This window comes from Pteropus medius, unplaced genomic scaffold (assembly GCF_902729225.1).
Source record: "Pteropus medius unplaced genomic scaffold, Ma_sr-lr_union100, whole genome shotgun sequence".
Classification (NCBI taxonomy): Eukaryota; Metazoa; Chordata; class Mammalia; order Chiroptera; family Pteropodidae; genus Pteropus; species Pteropus medius.
In genome coordinates this window covers 9786206-9812917 of record NW_024342473.1, presented here as the reverse complement: position 1 = coordinate 9812917, position 26712 = coordinate 9786206, and the positions used below count along the sequence as shown (strand labels likewise).

The 26712-nt window shown below is 36.5% G+C and overlaps 1 protein-coding gene across 8 annotated transcripts; it reads left to right on the top strand.

The window, feature by feature from the left end:
- On the top strand, positions 1 to 26446 carry KIF23 (kinesin family member 23). 8 transcript variants are annotated; one of them, XM_039865181.1, is made up of 25 exons: positions 1 to 172; positions 2041 to 2110; positions 3212 to 3340; positions 5850 to 5888; positions 6992 to 7097; positions 7306 to 7442; positions 7673 to 7782; positions 8241 to 8411; positions 9691 to 9732; positions 10445 to 10557; positions 10688 to 10809; positions 12068 to 12170; positions 15884 to 15963; positions 16055 to 16174; positions 16394 to 16514; positions 16842 to 17000; positions 17962 to 18119; positions 18802 to 18987; positions 19282 to 19461; positions 19737 to 20048; positions 22917 to 23147; positions 24065 to 24147; positions 24343 to 24421; positions 25026 to 25096; positions 25826 to 26446. In XM_039865181.1, the coding sequence occupies exons 1-25, from the start codon at positions 162 to 164 to the stop codon at positions 25839 to 25841; spliced, it is 2949 nt and encodes a 982-aa protein (XP_039721115.1). In that variant the 5' UTR covers positions 1 to 161; the 3' UTR covers positions 25842 to 26446. The 8 variants fall into 8 exon arrangements, with proteins under 8 accessions (XP_039721115.1, XP_039721116.1, XP_039721117.1 ...); XM_039865182.1 differs by having other exon boundaries at positions 2 to 172; positions 18814 to 18987; XM_039865183.1 differs by lacking the exon at positions 5850 to 5888 and having other exon boundaries at positions 2 to 172.
- Positions 26447 to 26712: the final 266 nt, after the last annotated feature.

Sequence of the window (26712 nt, the reverse complement as noted above, 5' to 3'; positions counted from 1 at the left end):
ACCTGGGCTCGCAGCCGTGCGGCGGGGCTTGACCGAGCAAAGCGTCTCAGCCGTAGCGTCCAGTTTCGTGCGGCTCGTTTCTGCGACCCGCTGTCCTCGCCAGCCCTTCCAGCGAGCTTGGCGTCCCGCGCGCGCGTCTAGGCATCACGGAGCCTGCTACCATGAAGCCAGCGTGAGTACGGGGCCGCGGAACCCCGGCCATGCCGCGCCTCTGGGGCTGGCGTCTCTTCGCGCCGCCGCCCGCCGCGGGCCGCGCAGTCTGCACCGAGCCCCGCGCTGCCCGGGCGGAGCCCCCAAAGTGGGAACCCCCACATGGATTGCTCTGGGGGAGCCGTAGAGCCGAGACCCAGCTGGCTCGCACCTCAACCCCCGGAGCCGGGCGTCCGCAGTCTCGCGGCCCGGAGACGTCGGCCCCAAGTCGGGGGAGGGGATAAGGTTTGTGCCGCCACCTCGGTTCCCGTTAGCTGGGTTGCCTTCCACCTGGCTCGGGGCCGCCTCCTCCAACTCTCTAAGTCCTCCTTTTCCCTCCTGGCCACCAGCGCTGTACTCTCAGGCTGCATTTTGCCCAGTTAGTGCGCGGTCGTGTCATGAGTGGAGCCGAGTGTTGCGCTCTGGTGTTTGGATTGACCAGGTGGTCTCACGCCCTGGAAGTCCTGAGCATTGTGTGCTTTTCACAGCCCAGCTCGGTGGCCGGGAGGCCGAGACCATCCCGTCGTATAGGCGGGTTACTTTTGCCCCGTTCTTTGGCCGAAGATGTATCCGCCCACATTCCCCATTAAGGTGGTATTTTCTGCGCAGTGCATTTCCTTGACTGCTACTGCGTAGAGAAAGAATTGGGCAAAGAAGAGCGTTGACTTTGTAATTATTGTGTAGCTACTCATTTTCAAAAGACAATTTGTGTTCTTAGCAGACCAAAGTCAATATCTTTCTTTTTTAAGTGTTGAGTTTAAGTAAACCTACCATAATATTTTGGACTTAAAACACTAATTTGCTTGTTTCATCTGGGAAAATGTTGAGAAAATATTTTATAGAAAGTAGTCTATAGTCCAAGCCAATAATTTCACTTAATTTTAGTGTTAAATGTTAATCCACCGTATAGATACGTCGGGGATGGGAGAGCATGCTAGAGAAATGGTGGAATAAATCATAATATCTTTTTCTATTGTCTCTACTGATTAAAAACAAAATTCAACTGAATAAATTTTAAAAATCTTACAGCCTTTATTAAACAATTCATGAATCAGGCAGCATCCCGTTTAACAATTAGAAAGATCTGAGGAGCGGTACAAAATGGGAGACTTTTATAGGGAGAAAGGGGCAGAAACAAGCAAAGGGCAGATTGTTCCAGGCAAGGGCACCTTTCTTTGGCTGACTACAGGGAACTATGAGGTGAATTACCTCATTAGTGCTGACCAGGAAATTCTATACAGACTGGCTGAGATTACATTCCTGGGAGAGACTAAACTTGCAATTAGGTTAGGTATTAAGTCTTAATTTGGTGATGTGGGCTTAGTACAGCTGATTCCGTTTTGGGCCCATTGTCCCCCCCCCTTTTTTTTCCACACTAAAGAGCAAGAAATTGCAGCTTGGGGACCACATTTTGCTTGGGGACAAAGGATGATAAGTTTTGAGAATTTGAATTTGAGTTGTTCTTTGAAAATAGAGACATAAATGTTGATGAAAGAATGGATTCCTCTATCTGCATTTTTTATAATTTATTAAAGTTAATCACTTGCCATTCTGCCTTGGTAATGGCTGTTGGTGCAGTGTGTGCTTATGCACGTATACAAATGTCTTTCAAGCTAAGTATGGTCAATTATCTATAGATTTTCAAATTTATAGTGCCTAATGGTTGCTTAAGAAAATATCCACACTATTTTAAATATAAAGTTAGGTATATTTAGTATCAAAAATGTCTCCTGAACCAAATTTTACTTTTGGATTATGCATGCCACAAACACTTATCTACTAATGCAAGCTATTAGTATTGAAGTGAAATATTGTTTTGTTTTGTTTGTTTGTTTTTTAATCTATGACCAGGAGGACTAAGACACCCAGGAAACCTGTAGTGAAAAAAGGATCCCAAACAAGTCTTAAAGACCCAGTTGGGGTAAGGTCTCTCTGTGAATTTATGTGTGTATATTCTTTCTTCATATTTTATGTCTTATGTGTATCCTTGGAAGGGATGGAGAGGTAGAAGTGGAGTCAAAGAACATTTAAAAAGACTGTACTAAATTGCTTAAGGCTGGTTCCAGCTTTGAAATTTTGTTTCTGTGTAGGACTGGTCCAGTAAAATGAAGTAATGGAGTTTTTGGTTGTCGACAACATTTCCTATAACTAGTTATAATTTGAAAAGTTAGATAATGAAAAATCTATCCCAGAGAATTCTTCGTACTCTCTGAGATGGGGGATCACTTTCTGCTTTGATGAGCATCCTCTCCCATCTTTAGGACTGTTATACACTGACTGATGGCACACTTCATGAGGAAAGCCCCAAATTCCATGCTTTTGGGGACCAAGTTTCATTAAAGCTTTGGTGTAGAACAGTTTAGTTCAGTCTAATGACTGACTATACATAATTGCATGTACTTTACTAATTTCAGGCTTGGGAACTTTTAAAAGCAAATGACAAACACAAGAAGTTTGGTTTGCATTGGAATATTTTAAATCTTCCCTTCACTGGAGTATGTCTTTTGGTCTGAGTTGAGGGAACCAGATGCTTTGCACATACAGCTGACCAGTTTTCCTCAACCCTATCACTGATTAAGAAAACTACATTACAGCTCTTGTACCTACTTGTTTGTATATTAAGTGTTAAGCTGGCAAATTTTAACTGACATCCAATTCCAAAGAATTCTAATAGATTTTCAAATAATTCTCATTGTGTGATATCTTACGGATTTTTAGAGATTTTTATATTAGTAGTAGTATAACTTAAATTTGTGCTGATACAATAGTGATGAGAAGCTGTGGATTTGGTGCTTTTGTTATCAAAATTTGTTTTAATTTTATGCGCATTTAAAATCTCTCATATCATCTCTAAAATCTGTATTTGATGGTCTTAGGTAACAGGTTTTAGTTTTCATAGATCTAAGTTTATACTGATTTCTTAAGAGACTAAATATTTATTGAAAGAATGAATGGGAAGTTTAAATGGTAAGTCAGGTAAAAAGTCAACCTCTGTTCTTTAAGTATGTTCCTGTATTTTCAGGTATACTGTAGGGTGCGCCCACTGAGCTTTCCTGATCACGAGTGTTGCATAGAAGTGATCAATAATACAACTGTTCAGCTTCATACTCCTGAGGGTTACAGACTCAACCGAAATGGAGACTATAAGGAGGTACTTCCTATTGGAACCAAGCTGTTTTTACTTGATCTTTCCTGAGTGGCTTTTCCATTTTTAAATTTAACAAAATTCATGTGTTTCCACATTTTTGAAAGACTTATTTCTTTACTATAACCATTATACCAAAAGTATTTTTAATTCCTGTAATATTTAGACACACCTTTAGTATACTGGGGTTAGAAGATTGCTTTTAGAGGATAATTTCTTGAACTGGGTATTTATTGCTTCTTAGAGCATATGTTAGAGTTTAATATGGAAAGATATATGATCGTGCTAGGAAGTTCATATATATACACACACATATGCACAAACACGTGCACAAAATTTCATGTGTAGAGATAAAATAGCATTTAGTAGACATTGTATACTTGTATCTACTTCTTATAAAGTGTTTTTATTTTTAGTAAAATGTTGAATAAAGTGAGTTCAGTTCAGTTCAACAAGTGTGCTAAGCTGGAGGGTGGAAGGAGATTTTTTAAAATGTGTGAGACACAGTCCTTGGCCTTATGGAGCTTATAGCTTAGTTGGCACAGATGGTAAACAAATAATCTTCATAGAGATAAGACAGAAAGGTGGTTGAGCTATAAGAACTATGGGAATGCAGAAGAAAGGATTAATTCAGGCTGCATTATCTACATTCAAGCTACCATTTACTCCTTTGTACACTTAAGTGAAATTGCTCATCAAAAGCCAATCAGTGGCCTCTTTGCTGCTAAATTTGATGGACACCTTTTCGTCCTCATTATAATCTTTTTCTCAGGAACACCCTCCTTTCTGAAACACTCTCCTGTCCCCCTCCAACTTTCCATGTTCTGTCTCTCCTTGGTCACTCTTTTGTGCGTTCCTCCTTTTCCGACCTCTAAATACCAGGTTGGGCTATACCTGGCCTCTATTCTCTATCTATACTTTTCCCTGGCTTTAAATGTTGATTACCAGGTAATAATTCTGAAATATTTATCTCCAGCCTAAACCTTTTCTCTAGCTCTAAACTTGAACATCCACTACTTGGATGTCACATAGGCATCTCAAATTTTACAAGTCTAGAAGAACTGTCAATATTTTTTCCCTCTAAATCACTTCCTCCCCTATCTTCTTACTAAATGGTGCCACTGTCTGTCTATTTACTCAAGCCAGAAACCTTGTTCCTACCTTTCTCTGGTGTCCCTCATATCCCATTCATCAGTAGGTCCTACTACTTCTATTATAGTGTATTTCTTGAAATTGTCTTTTCTATTTCCATTGTGATCACCCTCGTCCGAGCCCTGTTATTAATCATGGAGACCAGTGTTTCTCAAACTCTAGTGAAGGAACAGCTTTTTTCAGTGCACTGTGACTGATACTTTTGTGCAGCTTTGCTGCATGGAACTAACCATGTCAACTAGACAACACAGAACAGGTTCATAGTCTGTTTAGTGAGATAAGCCTATTGATCACATTCTGAGATGTTGCAGCCATGTCATGGCTACAAAAGTTTCTGAACATTTACTCTTAATTTCTGCAGTTACCTCCTCCTAAATTGGAAACCAACAGTTCTCAGAAGGGCACTGGTTTGCTGACCTTACTCTGAATAGCATTGGCAAGGCTGTGCTGAAGCCTCACTGAACTGTCTGCTTCCACTGCAGATCTTCTCTAACCTGTTTCCTACAGAGCAGCCAGAGTGATCTTTAAAGTCAGATCTCACCATTTTCCTGTTTAAAATCTTGCAAGGAATAAAGTTTTTAAATAGGCACAATCCTGCTTAATCTGCCTCCTGTCCATCTGGCCACCCCATCTCTTAGTACTACTCATCCAATCCTGGATTCCTTAGATAAACCAGAATTCTGCCTCAGGGCTGTTCCCTTGGCTTGGACTTCTTTTCCCTTGGTTCTTAGCATGGATAGCTCCTCATCCTTATGTTTCAGCTTAAATATCACCTCCTCAGAGAGTGTGTCCAGACTGCCCCATCAGAAGTAGCACCTCTCCCCACCTGATCTGTACTGTGTGAACTTCATTGATAGCGCTTACACCATCTATAGATTTATTTACTTGTTTGTTGTCTCTATTCCCTGGTATAATGTAAGCTTCACGGGATATGCATCTTCTCTGTCCTGTTTGCCAAACACTCAATAAATATGGATTAAGCATGAATTAATGGTCCAGAAAGGCTTCACGGAGAAGTAGGCCTCTGAAGATGTAAAATAGTTGAAATCTGACTTACTGAATTTTACTTATTAGACTCAATTTCCAGTATGTGTAAGTAGTACAAGAAGGTTTGGTGGAGATGAAAAGTTCTTCCGCTCTTGACAGAAGGCAACACTGAATAATGGAAAGAGCATTGGGCTGGAAATGGCTTTGACACTAATTAACTCCATGGGCTTGGGGCAAGTTCCTCCTTTGCCTCAATTTTCTTCACCTGGAAAGGAGAGGTTTGTTCCTGAGGACTTGGAGTTCATCTAACCTGCCAGCACTATCTTGTATGTATTCTTCCAGTTCTAAGATTCTTTGTTCTTTTTGTGAATTCTAGAGCTGTTTCACAGGATTGGAAAAAAAATTTTTTGCAAAGGTAAGAGTTAGCCTAGCTGAAATAGGTGTGCAATCTTTAATAAGTTATAAAATAAGCATAATAATTAGTACCTACCTCAGACATTGTAATAGTGGAACGATTTGCCATGATGCTAAGGCAGTGCTTGGGACATGATCAGTGCTAAGTGTCAGCTGTTGTGTATTGATCTATACATTGGGGGGACAAAATTGCTAATTTTAAAAACATAAGAGTCACGATATCTGAGCAGGGAGAATTTAAGGTAAAGGGTGTAAAACAGAAAAAAGCCATTTGATAAAAGTTGTAATCCATAATAAATTCTGAAGAATACTCATGTACTAGATAACTTAGCACTGATATTCATGAAGCGAAAACAGCAAGAAATTCAGGAAACCTGAAGAAACAATTGCAATGTCTGCAGTCCAATAAAACTAGAAAATAAGAAAAATAAATAATAATAAAACTCCAGCCCCTGGACAATTAGGATGTTTTAATTTACATCTCCAATCTAAGTTTTAAAATAGGAGTTTGGCAATATTTTTGGTAATATGGTTATTCTTTATTATAATCATGTTTTGAATGCAATTTGATGTTGAAGTTTGCTTTCTTAAAGGTCCAAATTTATTTAAAGTTTTATTTCATATAAGAACTCACATGAGTTTATATTTACAGTTTATTGCTGGTTTTAAAAAAACCAGTACATCAAAATACTTGGTTCTATGCTGCTATGCCATTTAAAATGACACCTTTATTTAAAACAAAATAGAAAGCAGTAAAATGAAGTAGTACTTGAGGATTTTCATAAGTCTATCAGTCATAATACCTTTTGATTTTGGTCATTTAATTAAAACAAAATCAGCCTTCGTTTATGAAGCATTAGTGGGCTTAAGATTTTTCTACATTCTCTTCAATAGTTATAACTAAATATTTAACAATTTATAATTGATATAATTAAGTAGGTACGTCATGACTGTTTTTAAGGGTTCCAAGTTTAAAGACCATTCATACTTTGCCTCTACATCTTAAGAGTTCATAAAGAAACATCTGAATAAGTTTAAGCAGATGCGTTTCTAGCCTAGATATAGTGGAATCCATTTATGCTTTTTATTTTTCCTTCTCCACAGACTCAGTATTCATTTAAACAAGTATTTGGCACTCATACTACCCAGAAGGAGCTCTTTGATGTTGTGGCTAATCCCTTGGTAGACGACCTTATTCATGGCAAGAATGGTATGATTCTTGGAACTTTGTTGGGTTTTTCTTTTTCTCCCCCTCTGATAACACTTTTTTGTTACTTAACACATTTGGTTTATATTCAGCTTTGAATTCAGATTTGTTGGGGTGGTGTTAAACCTGCTACTTTGAGCTGGTTAATTTTTAAGTATTTTTTAATACAGTGAAGAAATGTAACCCAGTGTGATTGCTTGCTCTGTTGTAGGTCTCCTTTTTACATATGGTGTGACGGGAAGTGGGAAAACTCACACCATGACTGGTTCTCCAGGGGAAGGAGGGCTACTTCCTCGTTGTTTGGGCATGATCTTTAACAGTATCGGGTCATTTCAAGCTAAACGATATGTAAGTGTAATTCTTTTGTGTTGTAACTGTCTCACTTGAGGACATGGCCAAGATTCTTATGGATACAATAGTATTAAGGGAGAACGAATTGGCTACATTAGCATTGGACACATTTTGAAACTTTATATATATTTAAATTGCATTTACTATGTTTCTTATTTCTTAAACATGTTTCTTACTATTTAAGTCAAATTCTCAAAATTATGGTCTGATTTTTGCCCCTACTTCAGGTTTTTAAGTGTAATGATAGGAATAGCATGGATATACAGTGTGAAGTTGATGCCTTATTAGAACGGCAGAAAAGAGAAGCCATGCCCCATCCAAAGACCCCTGCTATCAAGTAAGTGATTACATTTGTATGCAACACAGGGCCTAAGGGAACCCTGTCCAGTGGTTTCCTCGGGCATAGGAAATGGTGAACAAGAAAAACGTGAAGCTGAGAAGATGGTCTGACAGTTGACTTTAATGAGATCAAAGATGAGGAATGTTCCTAAGTTTATTTGCTCACATGTTTTTTTTGTTGCCATTTTGTTTTGAGCACACTGCCTTTGAATTACTACTTAGAGAAGGTGCCTCTCTGGGTGGGAGAGAGTATAAAAGCCTGTGCTGTGTATCTGGGAGGACATGGGAATATTGTTGGCCAACTGTGAGTGTGAATAAAGTTATTTTGTGCATTTCTGATTGTAATGGCAGGTCATTTATGTTATATCTTTTAGTTTCCCTTTGGGATCATTTACTTTTGATATTAACTCAATGTATAAGATCAGACTTTTTGGCTTTTTTTTCCCCCTTTTTCAGACGACAAGCAGACCCAGAGTTTGCAGATATGATAAATTTACAAGAATTTTGCAAAGCAGAAGAGGTTGATGAAGATAGTGTCTATGGTGTATTTGTCTCTTATATTGAAATATATAATAATTACATATATGATCTATTGGAAGAAGTTTCGTTTGATCCCATAAAGCCAAAGTAAGTAGTGAAGAGAGCCCCTTCTTAGCTGCTTAATCTCAGTAAGTCTTAGTTTCCTCAGCTGTAAGTGGCAAAGGCTTACTTTTGCTTTCAAAATGAAATATAACTTGTATATCATGCAGTTAGTTAGTGCTCAATGGGTCATTTTATTATTAACTAGATATGCAGGTATATTAGGGACCTACTGGGTTAAGACATCTAAGGAGGAGAAAGACCTGAATATTCATCTTAGACATTACTTTTGAAAACTCTTGGCCCTGGGCTATATTTTAAGAAGGACCTTAATTGTATAAGGCAGTGTCCCTATAGATGTGCCCTGGGGTTACCTTTCAAGAACCTGACAGTGTTGGGAGTTTGTAGCCATTTCAGCTATCTGTGTCTTGGTGATCTGTATAGAATGGAGCCTAAAGTTGTCTGTACAACTGATACACACCTTCCCTCATTGATGAATATGAAGTGACATCTGTATTGACATTCTGCCAGAGTTAAAAGACTATTCCTTAGATTTCCTTGGGTCTTGCCGAGAATGAAGACCAATTACAACCTGGTTCACAAATGATAAATCTGCATTCACGTCTAATGTTGATATCTTGTTCCTGAGTTGATGGTTTTATTCTTAAGCTAAATGCTTATCTTCAGTGCCCTCTTTAGTAGGACCTCTCAGGGGATAAATAATATGAAGACCTGTGTTTTATATTTAACTTTTGTGTGTATGTCTAATCCAACATTATTGGAGAAATAGCTGGATTTAAAAAAACCATTAGACTGAGAACAGGTTTCAGTATATCCACCTTTTTTTACGTTATACAACTACTTTTCCATTTGTTTCAAAGTCCCTGTTCTGTGTACCCATTTTCCTAAAGTTTTGTGATGTCGTTCATTGCTATCAGTTTCACGTCTTCACATGTGCCAAGTTTCTGTTTGGTTTGTTCTAAGTGAGATTATTTTCAAAGGAGACTATTGATTTTATTTAGTTAAACAAAAAGGACTGACAAATGTGACTTATGTCTTGTAACCTTTCTGGTAACTCCTTGAATGAATTCACAGGGCGCTTATTTGGCACTGAATTTAGATTTAATTTGTTAGGGAGGTGTATAACTGCTTTTTGAGCTGATTAACATTTAGTGTTTTTTCCAATACAATGAAGAAATACTGCAAGTGGAGAATTTTAAAGATAGGACTCATTGTGACTGTCACATACTGTGGACTGAACATGTTGCTCTTGATATAGCTGCTGTAGAAACAGTAACTTGTAACTTATACCTTATTCTTTTGGTAGGTGGAACAGTTGCAGCACGCCCATGAGGAACACAGACTTTGTGTATGTGATGGTGTTGGCTCTTTTATTAAGGAGAAGGGTGCAGTTATACTAGTGTTTGGCATCTGTGGCATGTTTGCATGTAGGTGGTTTTTCATTGGCAGTGGGCTGGCTACTACATATGAGCCCCTCCTTGCTTCCTGAAAAATCTGCCATTGAGTGATGGTGGCTGGTAAATGTTTCTACCCCCACTTTTCACAAGACTTAGGCCAAACTGGCAGCATCCTTTCCCACCCTTATTTTGCCATACAGACTAAAACTTGACCAGCTACTTTAGAAGGATTGCCACTCCTGGTATATACCAAACTTGTTCTGAATTTTTTTTTCTTACATTAAGGTCAGAACCAGCTCTGTCTGTTGCTCTTTTAAAATTAGGACAATGCTATACTTTGATGCTTAACCTATGCATATGATGTTGCTATAATACTACTTTGATTTCTGTTTAATAAGTGTTTCATGTGCTTTGTTAGAACAAATTAGAGCAAAACTTTTAAAGCAAAATAGGTTCTTGTTATCCTGTTAATGTAACTAATCTTGACTGTATATCCTTATAGTTATAGTTATCTGTTTAATATTTTTCTGGGGTCTTGCTTAGGCTTATTTCCATTATAAGAATAGGTGTCATTGTTGCCTTGCATTTTAGTCCCAGTCTTAAGTTGAGATATTAGTAACTCTTAATTTAGGAAACTAATGTTTTTCTTTTTCTTTCTCATAGACCTCCGCAATCTAAATTGCTTCGTGAAGATAAGAACCATAACATGTATGTTGCAGGATGTACAGAAGTAGAAGTAAAATCTGTTGAGGAGGCTTTTGAAGTTTTCTGGAGAGGTTAGAGTTAAAATTAGATAACTATAAAATGATAAATATATTTGACAGCAGTACTTTTTGGCTTAGTAAAAAGCATGTATACTGAAATGGCTGGGTTCAGGTTTGATCGATGATTTTTCTGTCATCATAGGCCAGAAAAAGAGACGTATTGCTAACACACATTTGAATCGTGAGTCTAGCCGTTCTCATAGCGTGTTCAACATTAAATTAGTTCAAGCTCCACTGGATGCAGATGGGGATAATGTCTTACAGGTAAAGTTGTAGTGTGTGGAATTTTTCTTGTTCTAACTAAGTCCTTAATTTTTGGAATTTGATAAGGGAGGTTTCATTATAATGGAAATTGCTCTAGAATTTATATATAAATGATGACTTTAATTGTTCCATCAGATGGTTTTGGGAAATTGGCTGTTGAATCTTAAAGCCTGGAATTTTCCTGTGAAGGATTTACAAATCTTTATAATTCTCTTTAATAGAAGAAATAAGAAAAATGTGTGATTCATTGTTTTATTTCCAAAGACTCATATGTGGAAATTCAGTTAATGGTTTTAAAATGTCAGCAATTAACTTTCCAGGGAAGGTACACTTCAGGAGATGGCCAATTATAAGTTGTCCTTCTCTTGCCTGATAGGCCAATAGGGCCTCCTAACTACTGATCACTATTTACTGCTGGGCCTGTCATGCTATAGGGCTTAACATCAATTAGAGCATTTGCACCTAATATAAATCATTTAATAATGTTAAGCTATTAAAGTGTAATTCTATTCAAAATATATTATGAAATTGTGGTATCATGGAGGTTTCCAGGTGACAGAAGGAGATGGTACAGCATAATACTAAAGACCACCAGAGATCAAATTCTGATTCCTATTAATTTACTAGCTATCTTACCTAACTGTAATAAACACCTCATAATGTCGAGAGGATTAAAGGTGGTAGTACATATCAAGTTTACTCCAGTGTTTGGTTTACAGGCAGCACTCAATAAATGTTAGCCAGAAAATGCTTATAAGTCAAGCTTCCACATACACTTGATTTCTTTTGAATCACATTTACTATTACAGTATCAGTTATGTACCACTTGACTTTCATTTCTCATAAAAATATTATTAGATAAAATTATTAAATATCTGATTATAGAAAAATTTAGGATAGCCTTGTTCTAGACTCACTATTTAGCAGATATTCATTGAGCCTCCTGCTGAGTGCTAGCCAGTGTGCAAGGTGCCGGAGATAAAGTTGTTAGAAGGCAGAGTTCTTGCTCTTATGGAGCTAACTATAACATAGAAGACCAGACAATGGACAAGTGATCATTAGTGTTGTGCGTATATTTATCACATGCTTTTAGCAAACTCTTCCCCAAAACTTTATATATAGCCTTTACCCCTTCTGGTACATTTTCATATTATGCAAATATATTCATAATATAATTTGTTGATCTGAATATATTTAAAGGACAATGTAAATCAGTATAGCTCATGTTATGTTGTTGGCATTATGATCTTCCCTTCAGGAAAAAGAACAAATCACTATAAGCCAATTGTCCTTGGTAGATCTTGCTGGAAGTGAAAGAACTAACCGGACAAAAGCAGAAGGGAACAGATTACGTGAAGCTGGTGAGTGAAGCATAGTACTTACTTATTGCTACAACTTTCAAAACTGCAGTGTCAGTTTATCAGTCTTATTGATAGGAGGTTTACACATAATTATGTTCAATTTCATAACTCAGATGCTTGGTTTAGTGGTCAGTGCTGTTTCTTTAGTTATGCTGATTTGGTATCTTACAATGCACTGATTAAGAACATGGAAAAATTACTAAAATATGTTATATTCATATTGAAAGAGTCTGTTATATCTATTGCTGGTACTGTTAGTACTGGGTCCTTAAAGTGAAGTTATTAACAGTCCAGCATCCAGAGTGGTAAAAATCAGCTTCCAAAGATGGGAAAACTCTTTGAACACAAATCCAATTGAAAGGAAATCTGTTTCTTTTTTTTAATCTTTATATAGCCATTGAAGTTATGTTTTATGTTAACATTGATGTAGTACCTACTGTGTGTCAGGAATTGAACACAGATATAAAGGATGGAGCTTGCCCTAGAGAGCCCAGTGTAGTACAAGAGATAGGCAGATAACTAGACGGTTGCAGTAGAGTATGTTGGAAATGATCACAGGTACTGTGAGAGTAGAGAGTAGAGCTGCCTCATCCAGTCTAGGGGTGAGGGAGCTTTGAGGGTGGGGTGTGGGGGAAGAATTCATGGAATTGACACTTAAATTGAGGAGTGAGCCCTATGAAGAAGGATAGGACTAAAGGCATTATCCCTGACAGAGGAGGCAGCCACTTGTAATCAGACCAGTCCTGAAAGAACATGGCGGGGTCAGGTAGCTGAAGTGGAGGATATGGATGGTGAACTATGATAACTGAGGCAGCAGAGCAAGGCAAGGTCACGAAAACCCATTTCTATCATATTAAGAAATCTGAATTTTATCTTGAGGGAATAATGGTGGCTACCAATTATTAAGGGAATAGTATATCATAGTATGTACTATGCATGGGCTTAATTTCTTGATTCTGACTTCAGGAGTGTATCAAACTCATTTTTCAGATGAGGAAATAGGTTGGGAGAAGTAATTTTCTTAAGGATGGAGCCTGGGTTCAAACCCAGGTTGGTTTGGACTCTCAAAACTACTGTTATACAGCCTCCTCTTAAAGTCATTGGAAAAATTAGTCTTTTAGAAAGATCGTTTTCCCCGTGTAGAGAATTAACTTACCAGGGCAAATCTAGATATGAAAAGCAGTTAGGAGCCTTTTTGCAGTAATTCAGGTAAGTAATTGTGTGGTGACCTGGAGGCAAAGGTCAGACAAACTAAGCTAGTTAGGAAGTAGGTCCACCTAGATGTGGAGAGTAAAGAAGAGGAAGATCTTGATTGAGGAGAAGCAGTTTGAGGGGCAAGTGTAGGCAGTTAATGAGTTTGGGATATGTTCAAATTATTCAAGTGGAAGTGCTAGTAACTGCATGCAGAGGTTTTGGAAGGAGAGAGCTTTGACTTGAGGTTTATAGGTTTAGGTTTTGCCAGTAGAGAAATGTTTGACGCAATGGGGGAGATAAGAGTATTCGTACAGAACAGATAGGAACAAGAGGAAGAACAACAAATCTTTGAGATGATTAATTTAAAAACCCTGGGAAGGAGAGAGAAGGTGGTAGCTAGGTGACTTGACAGATTATGAAATGACTAAAAGATACACATACAATGTTATTTATGTATGTGTATGCAGTAATGCCCCCTTATCTGCGGGTTCACTTTCCATAGTTTCAGTTACCTGAGTCAACTGCCATCCAAATATATTAAATGGGAAAGTCCAGAAATAAAAATTCATAACCTATAAATTTTGGACCATTCTGAGTAACATTATGAAATCTTGCACTGTCCTACTCGGTTATCAGATTGACTATGCTAAGTGCTTGTGTTCAAGAACCCTTATTTTACTTGTGAAAGTGCTTGTGTTCCAGAACCCTTATTTTACTTGTGAAAGTGCCTGTGTTCAAGAACCCTTATTTTACTTAATGATGCCACTACATTCACATAACTTTTTACAGTATTTTGATTATTGTTGTTAATCTTTTACTGTGCCTAATACTATCTGTGGTATGGTTTGGGGGGGCTACTGTATAAAAAGATAGGGAATCCAGGTCAGAAGAAGGATTAACCTTGATGGGAAAAGAGGTAGATCTGCATTGGGAAGAAAGTAGAAACCTGAAGGTTCTGATGCTTAAGGGATAGAAAACAGAAAGGACTGTTGTTGTTAATAAGGGTGAGAAACAGGTGTGACTAAAGTTAGGGAGTGAGAAGTAGAAGAAAAGGAGATTGTGGTTGAGACATGTGACAGCTTCGGGTTTCCAGAGGCGCAGTTCAGGGTTTGGGCATGGTTGTGTAGCTACAGTGGTGAGGAGATAAAGAGTGACTGGAGTTGAGGTCCAGGCCCATTTACATTATGTTAGAGGGATCCTCACAATACTGAAATGACCCAGGAGCTGGCATATAGGAGGAACATTTGAAGGTAGCAGCGAGGAATTAGGCAAATGCTGGCCTCCCTCTGTTCCCCATCCTTATAAAATGTCAGGCTTTAGAAAACAAGCAACTTTTACTCAAAAAGGCTCCAGGAATGCAGGGGGAAGCACTGCCCTTATGGGAAAATAAGGGTGAAGTTACAGGGCTTTCTGCCACGGGTGCAGGGTGACACCTGAGGACACTTCTCAGAATAATATTTCTGAATGGATGACATAAAATATATAGGATTACAATTAGATTTTTTTTTTTTTTGCCTACATTCATAATTAAAAGACTTGCTAAATTTCAGAGGTCAGTAAAAATAAAGATGTAATTTATCTCCCATATAAGAATGCAGATTCCCTAAAATGTACCCATGGGCAACATGGACCCCAGGTTAAAAACTCCTGGCCATTAGGAAGAGGGGTGAATGGATTGTTCTGTGAGACGTATGAGGATTTAGGGAAGTCTACTAACAGAGCACAGTGGAAGAAGAAAAGACATTGGGAGTTGGGGTCAAGAAAGAGAAATCATGAATCGCGGAATCGTATGGGGATACAGATGAGCCATGTGTTTTGAGAGGTGGACAAGGATAAAGGATAAAAGCATAGTGGAGTTAGCTGACCTTAGTCAAGAATTTGACACAAAACAAATTCTTACGTACTTTTGGAAGTTTATGCAGGTGAGATCTGTGTTATTGGACCCTTGTTTAATCTGTCAGACTCACCTTGGTTCAGAAATCGAAACAAGAGTGGTCAGAAATAAAAAGTATGCCACCCAAGAAATCTTCAGCTGTAAAGAGGATAGTTAGCTGGATCCTAAGACACTTGACTGTCAGAAACAAGAGCCCCTTTGGGTGCCAGGGAGTCTACAGTGTGAGTAGTAGAACCAACTATAGCCTGAAATTGTCATGCTTTTGAGATAATATTTTAATGAGAGGATATTAAACACCTCCATTTAATATTTTCTTTCAAAGAATTTAAGGTCTGGAAGAAACTATGGGTCATGAAGTGTAATGTTGCATTCAGTGGCAAGTCCTTTTGATAGAATCTCTGAATGAGATTTAACCTCTCTTGAAACGCTGCTGTTAAAATACTCCCAAAATACTGCTGGATCATGAACAGATAGCTCTTTAAACTGAGCCACTAAAATCTGTTTGTAATTTCCAACTAATACTTCTATGAAAGAGATTTTATAAGCAAACAGACCATACTCTAGCTACTCTATTGTTTTCAAATAATAGCTACTCTATTGTCATCTGTATATATTTTCCTGTCAGGTAACATTAACCAGTCACTAATGACACTAAGAACATGTATGGAAGTCCTGAGAGAGAACCAAATGTATGGAACTAACAAGGTAAACAACAGCCTTTCATCATTTGTATAGTTTTGTTTGTGTGCTTTTACCTTATATGTTTATCTTTATGTGGATTTGAATGTATTTATAGATGGTTCCATATCGCGATTCAAAGTTAACTCATCTATTTAAGAACTACTTTGATGGAGAAGGAAAAGTACGCATGATTGTGTGTGTGAATCCAAAGGCCGAAGATTATGAAGAAAGCTTGGTAATTTTAACGTATTTATCCTATACGGTCTGAGTTTCTGCAGAGAAAACTATTTGGGTGTGAAGAATGACATTTTGAACATTTTAAAAAAATTGATAGAGAACCATTAGTTACAGAAATGAACTGATGACCAATTTGTTTTAGTAATTTCTTAAGAAAGGCTTGGATACGTTTATTAGTAAAAATTTTTTAATAAAACAACTCTGTTTTGTATCTTAGCAAGTCATGAGATTTGCGGAAGTGACCCAAGAAGTTGAAGTAGCAAGACCTGTAGACAAGGCAATATGTGGTTTAACGCCTGGACGGCGATTCAGGAATCATGCTCGGGCAGGTCCAGTTGGTATGATTTGGTGTTGGGTCATTTGCCCACTAATTAGTTTGTGTGTCTCTCCCTTCAATCTCTTTCATATAAGAGAACTGTTTACTTCTCTTTCCCTCAAAAACCAAGTGCAAAAAAAAATCTGAACCAATGTATGAGATTTCTTTTGTTACTAACACATTTTTTTTTACCTTTTCCTTTTTTACAGCTAATTTTTAAGGAAGTATGATTATGACAACTCAAAAAGCACACGGTTAATTGGATTTAGGCTGTTAATCACAATGTTAAACTTTTTAAAATAAGCTCTTTCCTGTGTAACTTTTTATAATTTTTTATAATTCAATACAGAACTACTGGTTACAGAAGTGGTTTTACAGAGTTTTCCACCTTTGCCATCCTGTGAAATTTTGGATATCAATGATGAGCAGACTCTCCCGAGGCTGATTGAAGCTTTAGAGAAACGCCATCAACTACGACAAATGATGACTGATGAGTTTAACAAACAATGTAAGGGCAAAAACCATTTGCAATCATTTTAACTCCATAAATTTGCAATAAATCAGTTCTGTGGTAGGACAGATCTTTAAAGAAGGGTTATTTTGTCCTGTACTTTGTAGTGCTCAAGGCATTGTTTAATTAGACTGATGAACTTTTCCCACAGCTCTTTTTTATATTCCAAGTAAAAGCAAATAAAAAGTTGGCATGTATTCTCTCCTTTTTTAAAATTAACAGTGATGGACACAAAGGAGTAATAGCTATTTTGTAGTTCCTAACTAGTTACTTATTTGCAAGGCACTTAACATATTACATCTTAATAACTGTGCCTTAGGGAAAATTAATCCTTTCTATTAGTTTCCCTGTCTGCAAAATGGAGATTATACTTGTTCCTACCTCAAAGGGTGTTGTGAAGATAAATGAGATAATGTATGAAAATCATGTAGAAGAACGAACAGCTTGGTACATATAGCTAGTCCTGGATGAATATACCTACTGTTTTTATCATCATCATTTCATTTTAATCTTCACAAGAAAGGCGTGAGATAATGGTATTTATATCCACATTTTGAAATGAGGAAATGTGCTCAGGAAAAATAACTTGCCTAAATCATATAACTAGTAAATGGTGTACTAGAGATTTCAAGTTGAATCTAACTGTCCCTAAAATAAATCTAGTGTTATTTCTGTTTTTCATTTGTTGTTCTGAAGCATATTATTTACCCATAAGGATTGGGAAAGGGGTGTCATAGAACAAAATGAAAGACAGTATTTTCGTTATAAACACAGTTTCTATGACTGTGTCTTTTGTAGGTTTGAGAATCAAATTCTTGATTTCCTTCCTTTTCTGATTATAAGACATTCTCAAACAAATTTGCTGAACAGCTGTATTTTTTATATAATGTCAGCTAATAAAAGTAGACTTCATTATTTTGGAATTCGAGTAAACAAAACCTGCATGTTTTTGTTTTAGCTGTTACTTTTAAAGCTATGTTGCAAGAATTTGACAATGGTGTTTTAAATAAAGAAAACTACATTCAAGGAAAACTAAATGAAAAAGAAAAGGTGATCTCAGGACAGAAATTGGAAATAGAACGACTGGAGAAGAAAAACAAAACTTTAGAATATAAGGTTGGTTTTGATATTATAATAGATATATGTGCTGACTATTTACTACTGACCTTTGACTTAGCTATTCTACTGTACAGGCCTGTAACCACTGCTTACTCCTAGTTATCACTGAGTTATTTACTAATCTCCATCCTACCCCAAAAAAAGAGGAAATGTGAGTGAAAAGTATAAAAGGGATATTATACTCTTTAATTTTATGAATTAGATTTTAGCAGTTGAAGAGAATGTTCTCTGGCCCAAACAAGTGATCTTTCAAGAGGGCTTTCTAGAGTTTAGCTTTGGTTATAGCTTGTGTTTTGTTTGTTTGTTATTACTGGGTAATATATGTTTGTTCCTTTATTTACAAAGGATCATTTAGGGGGTACACATTCATTCTAGAGAGAAGCCAGTTTCAACCAATACAGTGTTCTCTATTCTGAAAATAGCCTTAAATAATATTTGAGGCCTGAATGTTAGGGGAAAGTACTTTTCACATTACGTCAATTATAACTTAGTCATTCAATGAAGAACTTGTTTAAATATTCTCATTTCTAGGAAGGAGGTAGGAATTCTGATGGAATTTTAGGGGAAATTGCTTTCTCCGTGACTTTTCTTTCTACAACTATGCTTGCATAAATAAATTATGAAAGGGATTATTTTAGAGCTATATGTAATTTTTACAAACCAACTATAAACATAATAGTCTGCCTTCCAGATTGAAATTTTAGAGAAAACAACTACTATCTATGAAGAAGATAAGCGCAATCTGCAGCAGGAACTTGAAACCCAGAATCAGAAACTTCAGCGACAGTTTTCTGACAAACGCAGACTAGAAGCCAGGTTACAAGGCATGGTGACAGAAACAACAATGAAATGGGAGAAAGAATGCGTGAGTGTCATTCCTGTAGTGATTACTGCAGACTGGTGATTTATTTCAAATCGTCGTGTTTTGGATTTCTGTCTTTGGGGTAGGGTTTTGGTGGTGGCAGTAATAGTAGCCTATTCAGTTCATTCTGTTTCCTTTCTCTGTTTTAAAAATTCATGACAAATTAATTAGCATTATACGAAGCATAGTTAGGAAGAATTGGAGAACTTTCATTTTTAGGAAAAGGTGTTTCAATAATCTTGTGTACTTGTTTAGTATAACTGAATCAGAATATGTACTGCCATTGATAATCTGTAGGAGCGTCGAGTGGCAGCTAAACAGCTGGAGATGCAAAATAAACTCTGGGTGAAAGATGAAAAACTGAAACAACTAAAGGCTATTGTTACTGAACCCAAAACTGAAAAGCCAGAGAGACCCTCTCGGGCGCGAGATCAAGAAAAAGCTCCTCAAAGATCTGTTTCTCCATCGCCAGTACCCGTAAGTTGTTTGTAGTTGTATACTAATTTAGGACTAGAGGAAATCTGTTCAGATTAGGTGGCTATTTCTATGAGAATCATTTTTTTGTTTTATATTACTTATCAAAGTTCTATATAACTTAAAAATTTAATATAAACAAATTTAGTAAAATTTTGTATAAAAATTTAGTAATTTAGTACAAATAATTATAATGTTATTGTCATGTGCTAAAATTATAGAAAGTTGTTCCTCTCAGTTTTTCAGTCTTGCTCATTAATTTCTCTCAATTTTTTTAGCTTTCTAGTAACTATATTGCTCAGATTTCCAACGGCCAGCAACTCATGAGCCAGCCACAACTACATAGGCGCTCTAACTCTTGCAGCAGCATTTCTGTAGCTTCCTGTATTTCGGAGTGGGAGCAGAAAATTCCTCCGTACAACACACCTCTCAATGTCACATCCATTGCAAGGCGTAGGCAGCAGGAGCCAGGACAAAGTAAAACTTGTATCGTGTCAGACAGAAGGCGAGGGATGTACTGGACTGAAGGCAGGGAGGTGGTACCTACATTCAGAAATGAGATAGAAATAGAAGAGGATCATTGCTGCAGGGTTAGTGCCAGTATTATTTTAAAGCATTGTAGCAACAGATTTTAATCTTGTGTTGTTGTAACTTGGTTCAGAAAGTTCAACTGAAAGATGGGCGAGCTCCAATATAAACAAAGTAATTTTTATGTTAGTAGATTTGAAAGATCGAATCACCCCAAAATTGAGGCCTAGCTCTTTAGCTGAAAAAGCCTACACACTTTGACAACAGAAATAATGCCTCTCGTTCAGTGAACACAGTCACTGGGGCACATGCCAGAGTGTTTGGTGCTTTTCATTTCATAAGCTAATGAGCATGTGAATATGAATGGCTTAGAGCACATTTTACAATTTTTTTCTTTTGGATATTCTTCTCCAAATTAGATTTTTGCTGCTTTTGAACTTTTATTTTTAAATCTGTTTTCCCAAACGTTTATTTTGAAAAATTTCAAACCCAGAGAAAAGCTGAATGGTAGTATCATCTTTTCTCCCTTACTTAGATTTACCAATTGTTAATTTAGATTCGTAAACATTTTTTCCTTGAACCTTTGAAAGTAAATCAGACTTCGTGATACTTTATCTCTAAGAATAAGGACACTGTCCTATATAACCACAAACTTTATCACACCTAAGAAAGTTAACGTTTACTTAGAATAAATATCCTCTAATATACAGTTCATGTTTACATTTTCCCAGTTGTCCCAGTATAATATACAGTTCATGTTTACATTTTCCCAGCTGTCCCAGTAATGGCTTTTCTTTTTTTAATCCATGATCCTATCAAGATGAATACATTGCATGTCGTTATTACATCTCTTTAATCTCTTTTAATATAAAATAGTCTCCCTCTTTTTTTTTTTTTTTCATAACATTGGACTGTTTTTGAAGAGTCCAAGCCAGTTGTTTGTAATTACTGAAGGTTCACTGTGCCCAATAAATTGCTTTTAATCATAAGACCTTTATTTCAATTTACAAGGGCTCTGCCTCATTCAAGGATATTTAAACAAGTTTATGTTTATGTTTTTGTCTTAAGGATTATGGTAAAATTTTGCCTTTGATCTGAATAAATGAACCAAGTTACTACTTGTGAACTTACATTTAGTAAAATCTTAATATAGCTGTTTTAGAATTTTTCTTCTAAACAAATTAATCTTATAGTAAATATCTGCTTCAGATTTTCTTGTATAATTTTGAGTACAGAAAAATTTCATTCAGGTGGCCTGCATTCCTGATTATTAAGGGGTGGTGATGAATTCCAAGGTAATTTACGAAAACAACAGATTTTAAAGTCTCTTACGTTCTTTACTTTGCAGATAATGCTTTAAACCTTTTTAGGGAACAAATTATGGTGACTGGTCTTTCTGATCAACTCTAATAAATCCCCTATATTTCGTGAAAGCTTGTAGACAAAACTATTCAAGGCCTTCTTATGCCTGGTCAACATTAATGTAATACCTAATTTGGCAATGAGATATTTAAGAGGATTTACTAGAGATCCTTTAATTTCTCATGTGAAATCAAATTCTCTTAGAAGTGCAGCAGAAAAGTATCTATGCTTTTGGGTTCTTTGGTCAAAATTATGTCAGGTGGACTAAAATTATACTTCAGTGAGGAAGAAATTTTAAGTGTCATTTATTTCATAAGATCGTAGTCTGTTAAGTCTATGATCTTTCCAAAGCTTGTTTCAGAATACTTATTGCTAAATGTGTTCAAGAAAACTATCACTTTTGCCAAATGGTAGAACATGAGATCAAGACTTTCTTTTCAACAATAAGCCAGTATAAGAATGGAAAGTTTCCTGCTTGCTGTAAGGCTTAAGTATCTTTACAGGCAAACTATTGCCCATGTTTTATACTATCATGATTTGTCACTGGTGCTTCATTTGTTTCTTATAATTATATAGAGGAAATGCTTCAGTTCTCCAGATATGCATTTTGAAATTGGGATCTTCATGCTTGACCAGCTTCAAAGGGTTTGGCCTGTGGCAGACTGTTTCATTTGCTTTCAGTTTTACAAAGTTGTTTGAAAAGTTCCAAAAAAACCTCATTGCTTCAAATATTAACTCTCCAACATGTGAAATATTTTTTATTAGGTTAAATGTGCTAACTTTAACTTTCCCAAATTTACATGACATTTGGAAGCAACTCGTTTTTTATTGAATGATAGAGACTGATTTGATACTATATTTCTCTATCTGGTTCTTGGAACCTTTACGGAATGTTTGGGAGAAAAAAAGTTGGTGTGTTTTAGCCATTGTTGTGTTTGAATTTTTCATGAAGTTCTGTTTAGAGATTTTAAAATTTCAGAAAGTAATCAGAAGTACTTTATTTATATTCTTTTTATCATTTTATGCATAGGGTTCTTACTATACCTCATGTTCTTTAGCATTTTGTACTATATAGCCCCTTCAGCTTTTTTTTTTTTTTTTTTGTCTGTGTAGAGTGTTTTCTCTTTTGTTTAGAGGCCTATGACATGTTTAGGCTTTTATTGATCTTATTGAAGCTTTTAACATAGTTATGGACCTAATAGATTACTTTACAATAGCAGGCAGAAATATTGGTTTTTGATCGAGAATGCAAAATAAATCATTTGTCTTGAATAACACCTATGTAGAAAAGACTAGCAGCATTACCCGAATATTTCCTTCTTTGTTGAAAGGGAATGCCTTGGTAGAATGTACAATATACAAGCTGGTGTTAAAAGATGTTGGTTTTGTGTTTAAATACAAAGACAACATTTAAATTATTTGAATAACATATTTAGCTTTTGAAAAGGTTTACGAATTTGTTTTGATATTGTCACCAACTAATGTAGCCAAACCTGCTGCACTTCTAATAATACCTTTAAATTAATTCTGGGTTATGCTTGTTTCTTGATTCCTTTCAACCTGATCAGAATGTACCACCACTTCGTCTCCGACACAGACGATCACGCTCTGCAGGAGACAGATGGGTAGATCATAAGCCTGCCTCTAACGTGCAAACTGAAACAGTCATGCAGCCACATGTCCCTCATGCCATCACAGTATCTGTTGCAAATGAAAAGGCACTAGCTAAGTGTGAGAAGTACATGCTGACCCACCAGGAACTAGCCTCCGATGGGGAGATTGAAACTAAACTAATTAAGGTAAAAACAAATTTACACAGGTGAAAAAAATATACAAAAAGTCAACCTAACAAAAAACCATTTACTCTTCTATTCCTTTCGTGACACACAGGCAGTGTCAACTGAAAAATAAATGGGTATTTGATATGACCTCTGTTACAAAACTAAAGTAACTGCTTAGGTTCCGAACTTGTTAAACTAGGACTAAATTTGCTTTCTAATGAATGAAGCTTAGATTCTCAGGTTTGATAGAATTCCAGACATATTATGTACTTTTAATTAATGTATATTTAGTTTTAACCCCTACTTTAAAAGTTAACCTAAACAACCAACTACCTTTGCTTTCTGTCAGTTCAAGATAAAAAGCCTACATTAAAACCTGACCAGTCAAAATTACTTAGTATTGGGCTACCCAAAGCTCTTCCCTTTCTATGTGTAGAAGACTTTTCCCCTGATCCTAGAGTTAATGAATAATCAGGGAAGTAAAAGACAAGTCTGGGAAAAAAAGTTTTTCATTTCAAATTCAATTTAAAGGATGGTTCTTATTGTAACTATAGTTTCATATAAGACTACTTCCATTTGAATATGAGGGAGGTGGCATACCCACTGAGGAAAGTATAAGGCCTTAGAACATTTAGAAACTTCTGGCAGATTTCTTGATCCTACGGTAGTATTTATATTATAGGTTAAACAAAAAGGAATATTATTTTCTGCAGTTAAGAATGTTACTGATTATATTGCATGGGACTTCTTTAGTGAGGGCTATGTACTCAAATTTCTAAAGTATTTTAATAGTACAAACCCATCAGTTCCCAAGCACCATCTGATTTTGTGGATGGGAGATTTTATAAAACAGTAATTTTAAATTCAATTTGAAATATATATATTCATCATTTGAGTGTATCAAAGTGTAATGTGATCTTTTCTCTTGGCTCTAGGGTGACGTTTATAAAACAAGGGGTGGTGGACAATCTGTTCAGTTTACTGATATTGAGACTTTGAAGCAAGAATCACCAACTGGGTGAGTAATCATCAAATGTATCTCTTTAGACAGCTGTCATTTTCTTAATTGCTCATTCTTGAGGAACAGAATAATAACCTATAAAATGTATCATTAATTTTCTAAAGAAATGCAGTGGTATTTCCCTATTTCTAATATTTTTCCTGTTCTTAGATACAAAAATAATTATTGCATCATGTTCCCCTTTTTCCATAGTCGAAAACGGAGATCTTCCACAGTAACACCTGCCCAACCAGATGGTGCAGAGTCTGAATGGACCGATGTAGAAACAAGGGTAGGGGTAAAAATGAAATATCTGTCTGCTTACTAAAAATTAGGGATGTCATATTTTAAGCCTCACAGCTGTAGTTTTTTGTACCTGAGGTCTGATCTCCCATTGCCAGTGCAGCCTATAGGCCTGTCTTAGCAAACCAGTGAAGGTATTTATTTCTTTAGGTCTGGTCTTACTGGAGCTCTTTGGCTCAAAGCCCGTTTTCAGCACAGAGGGATAGGGTCCAAGGATCGAGTCTTAAAGCATCATTCTAGAATAACAAGAATTCACATCAGATTCATGGGAATCTCAGAAGCAGAACTTCCCTATGGAACTGTTATTCCTGATGAGAAGCTCATATGGAAAGAGTGTGGGAAAGTGGGGACGAGGAGGCCAGACTCTGGCCCTGGCCCTGGCCACAAACTTTCTCAACAACTCCTTTTCCTTATATAAAATAAGGAAATTTACCTGGATGATCTCTAAAGTATATGTTAGTATCTTAACATAGGTGCCTGTGCTGAACTAGAAAGCAATGTTGGATTTCACCTTGGTTGAACCTAACAGAATTGTGTTTTATAGACTGCTGAAGAGAAACTGATCTTTTCCTCTTCTGTAATTTTCCTATCAGTGTTCTGTGGCTGTAGAGATGAGAGCAGGATCTCAACTGGGTCCTGGATATCAGCATCACGCACAACCCAAGTGAGTTGGGGCCTGTGTCTGTTTTCTCTCCTCTAATATTTCCACCACCATCATTTCTCCCTACCATCCCTTGTTTACCCTTTAGACTACTGGCCCTACTGGCAGACTACAGTAGGCAGCAGCAGTGCTGATAACTTTGGAAAGCTTGATAAGAGCAATTAGAGCTGCAAGAACAGGAGATCATGGAAGACTGGCTCACTCTTTTTCATATTTTGCCAATGCTAAAAGCTTACAGAAGCCGAACTGAGATCATCTATAAGGAGGGGAGGCTAAAGGCTCTTCTTGTAATGCATTCTTTCCTAACTTGCCTCTTGGTCTTCTTACTGCACTTAAATGTTCACTAAAGTAAAACAATGATGGAATTTATGGTTGGGAAAGGAATCATACATTTCCCTCTTCTATTAAACACATACCCAAGAATCTGGCCCATTCTTTTTCTATATTAGTAAAACTTCTTTTAAAATATCTACCTCTGTAAATCTATGTGTCCATATTTAACATGTATTCCTTAGACCATTTAGAAAATCATTATAACAGGATAAAGATACGAAGTCCTATTTTTTTAATTTAGTACTAGATAAGCATATTTTATAAGTTATTTACTTTTTCAGAAGGACTTGAATTTTTTCCATGATAAACCACAAATTCTCTTAAAGCCCTCCTAGAGATTAAATTGAATGTGTTATTGATTGCGAAATTCAACACTAAATGTTGGTTTTCACGTTTTAGGCGCAAGAAGCCATGAACTGACAGTCTAATTAATGAAAGAACATTTTGTGTCGGTAATTTCTTCAAGACCATGCCAGAAGGAGTCTTCTGAGTCATCTTGTAGAAGTCCAACTTTGACTATCACAGACCTCAGATACATCATACACTGGCCTAGATCAGAGATTTCTGTCTGGTTCCAAAGACATTTAGGATTCAACAAACTTTTTATATCCCTTGCCATATTTAATATTAATAGAGAAAGACCCCCCTTTTCTCATTGCTGCATGAACTTTTTAATAATGCTATTTTTGTATATTTGTATACTTATAAACTAATTCATGCAAGTGTTTGTCTTGGGTGATTAAGGAAGAATATATCTAGATCACGCTTTATTTTTTATTGTGACTTTTCCAGCTCTTGTCTGAATATTAAGGTTTTATAAACAAAACAAATGCTGCTATTGATTAGCTGCAAGAATGCACTTTAGACATATTTGACAATTCAAACTTTCAAAATAAAGATGTCAGTGACTGGCCAATACTAAAACCATTTTAAGAAGTCGTTTTGAATTTTGTATGTATATATTCACTTTCTGACACTTAGATATACCAAAAGAATTGAAATAAAAAGCACTAAGAAATACAAAGTTTGTGAGAGTCATAATACATATTCTCAGCACCTAGCATTGTGCTTTGCATTTAGCTGGCACTCATTTGTGGGATGAATTAAAAAGCACTAAAAGTTTCCCTCACATTGGGGCTACTTGGTTTAGCACAGAGAGGAATGGCTTTAAAAGTGGATATTTCCCCTGTCAAAATCAGGAATCTTACTCCAACCCACATGTATAACCTGCTGGAATACCATGGCCCATGGACAATCCTTAATACACAGTGTTTGACCTGGAATCT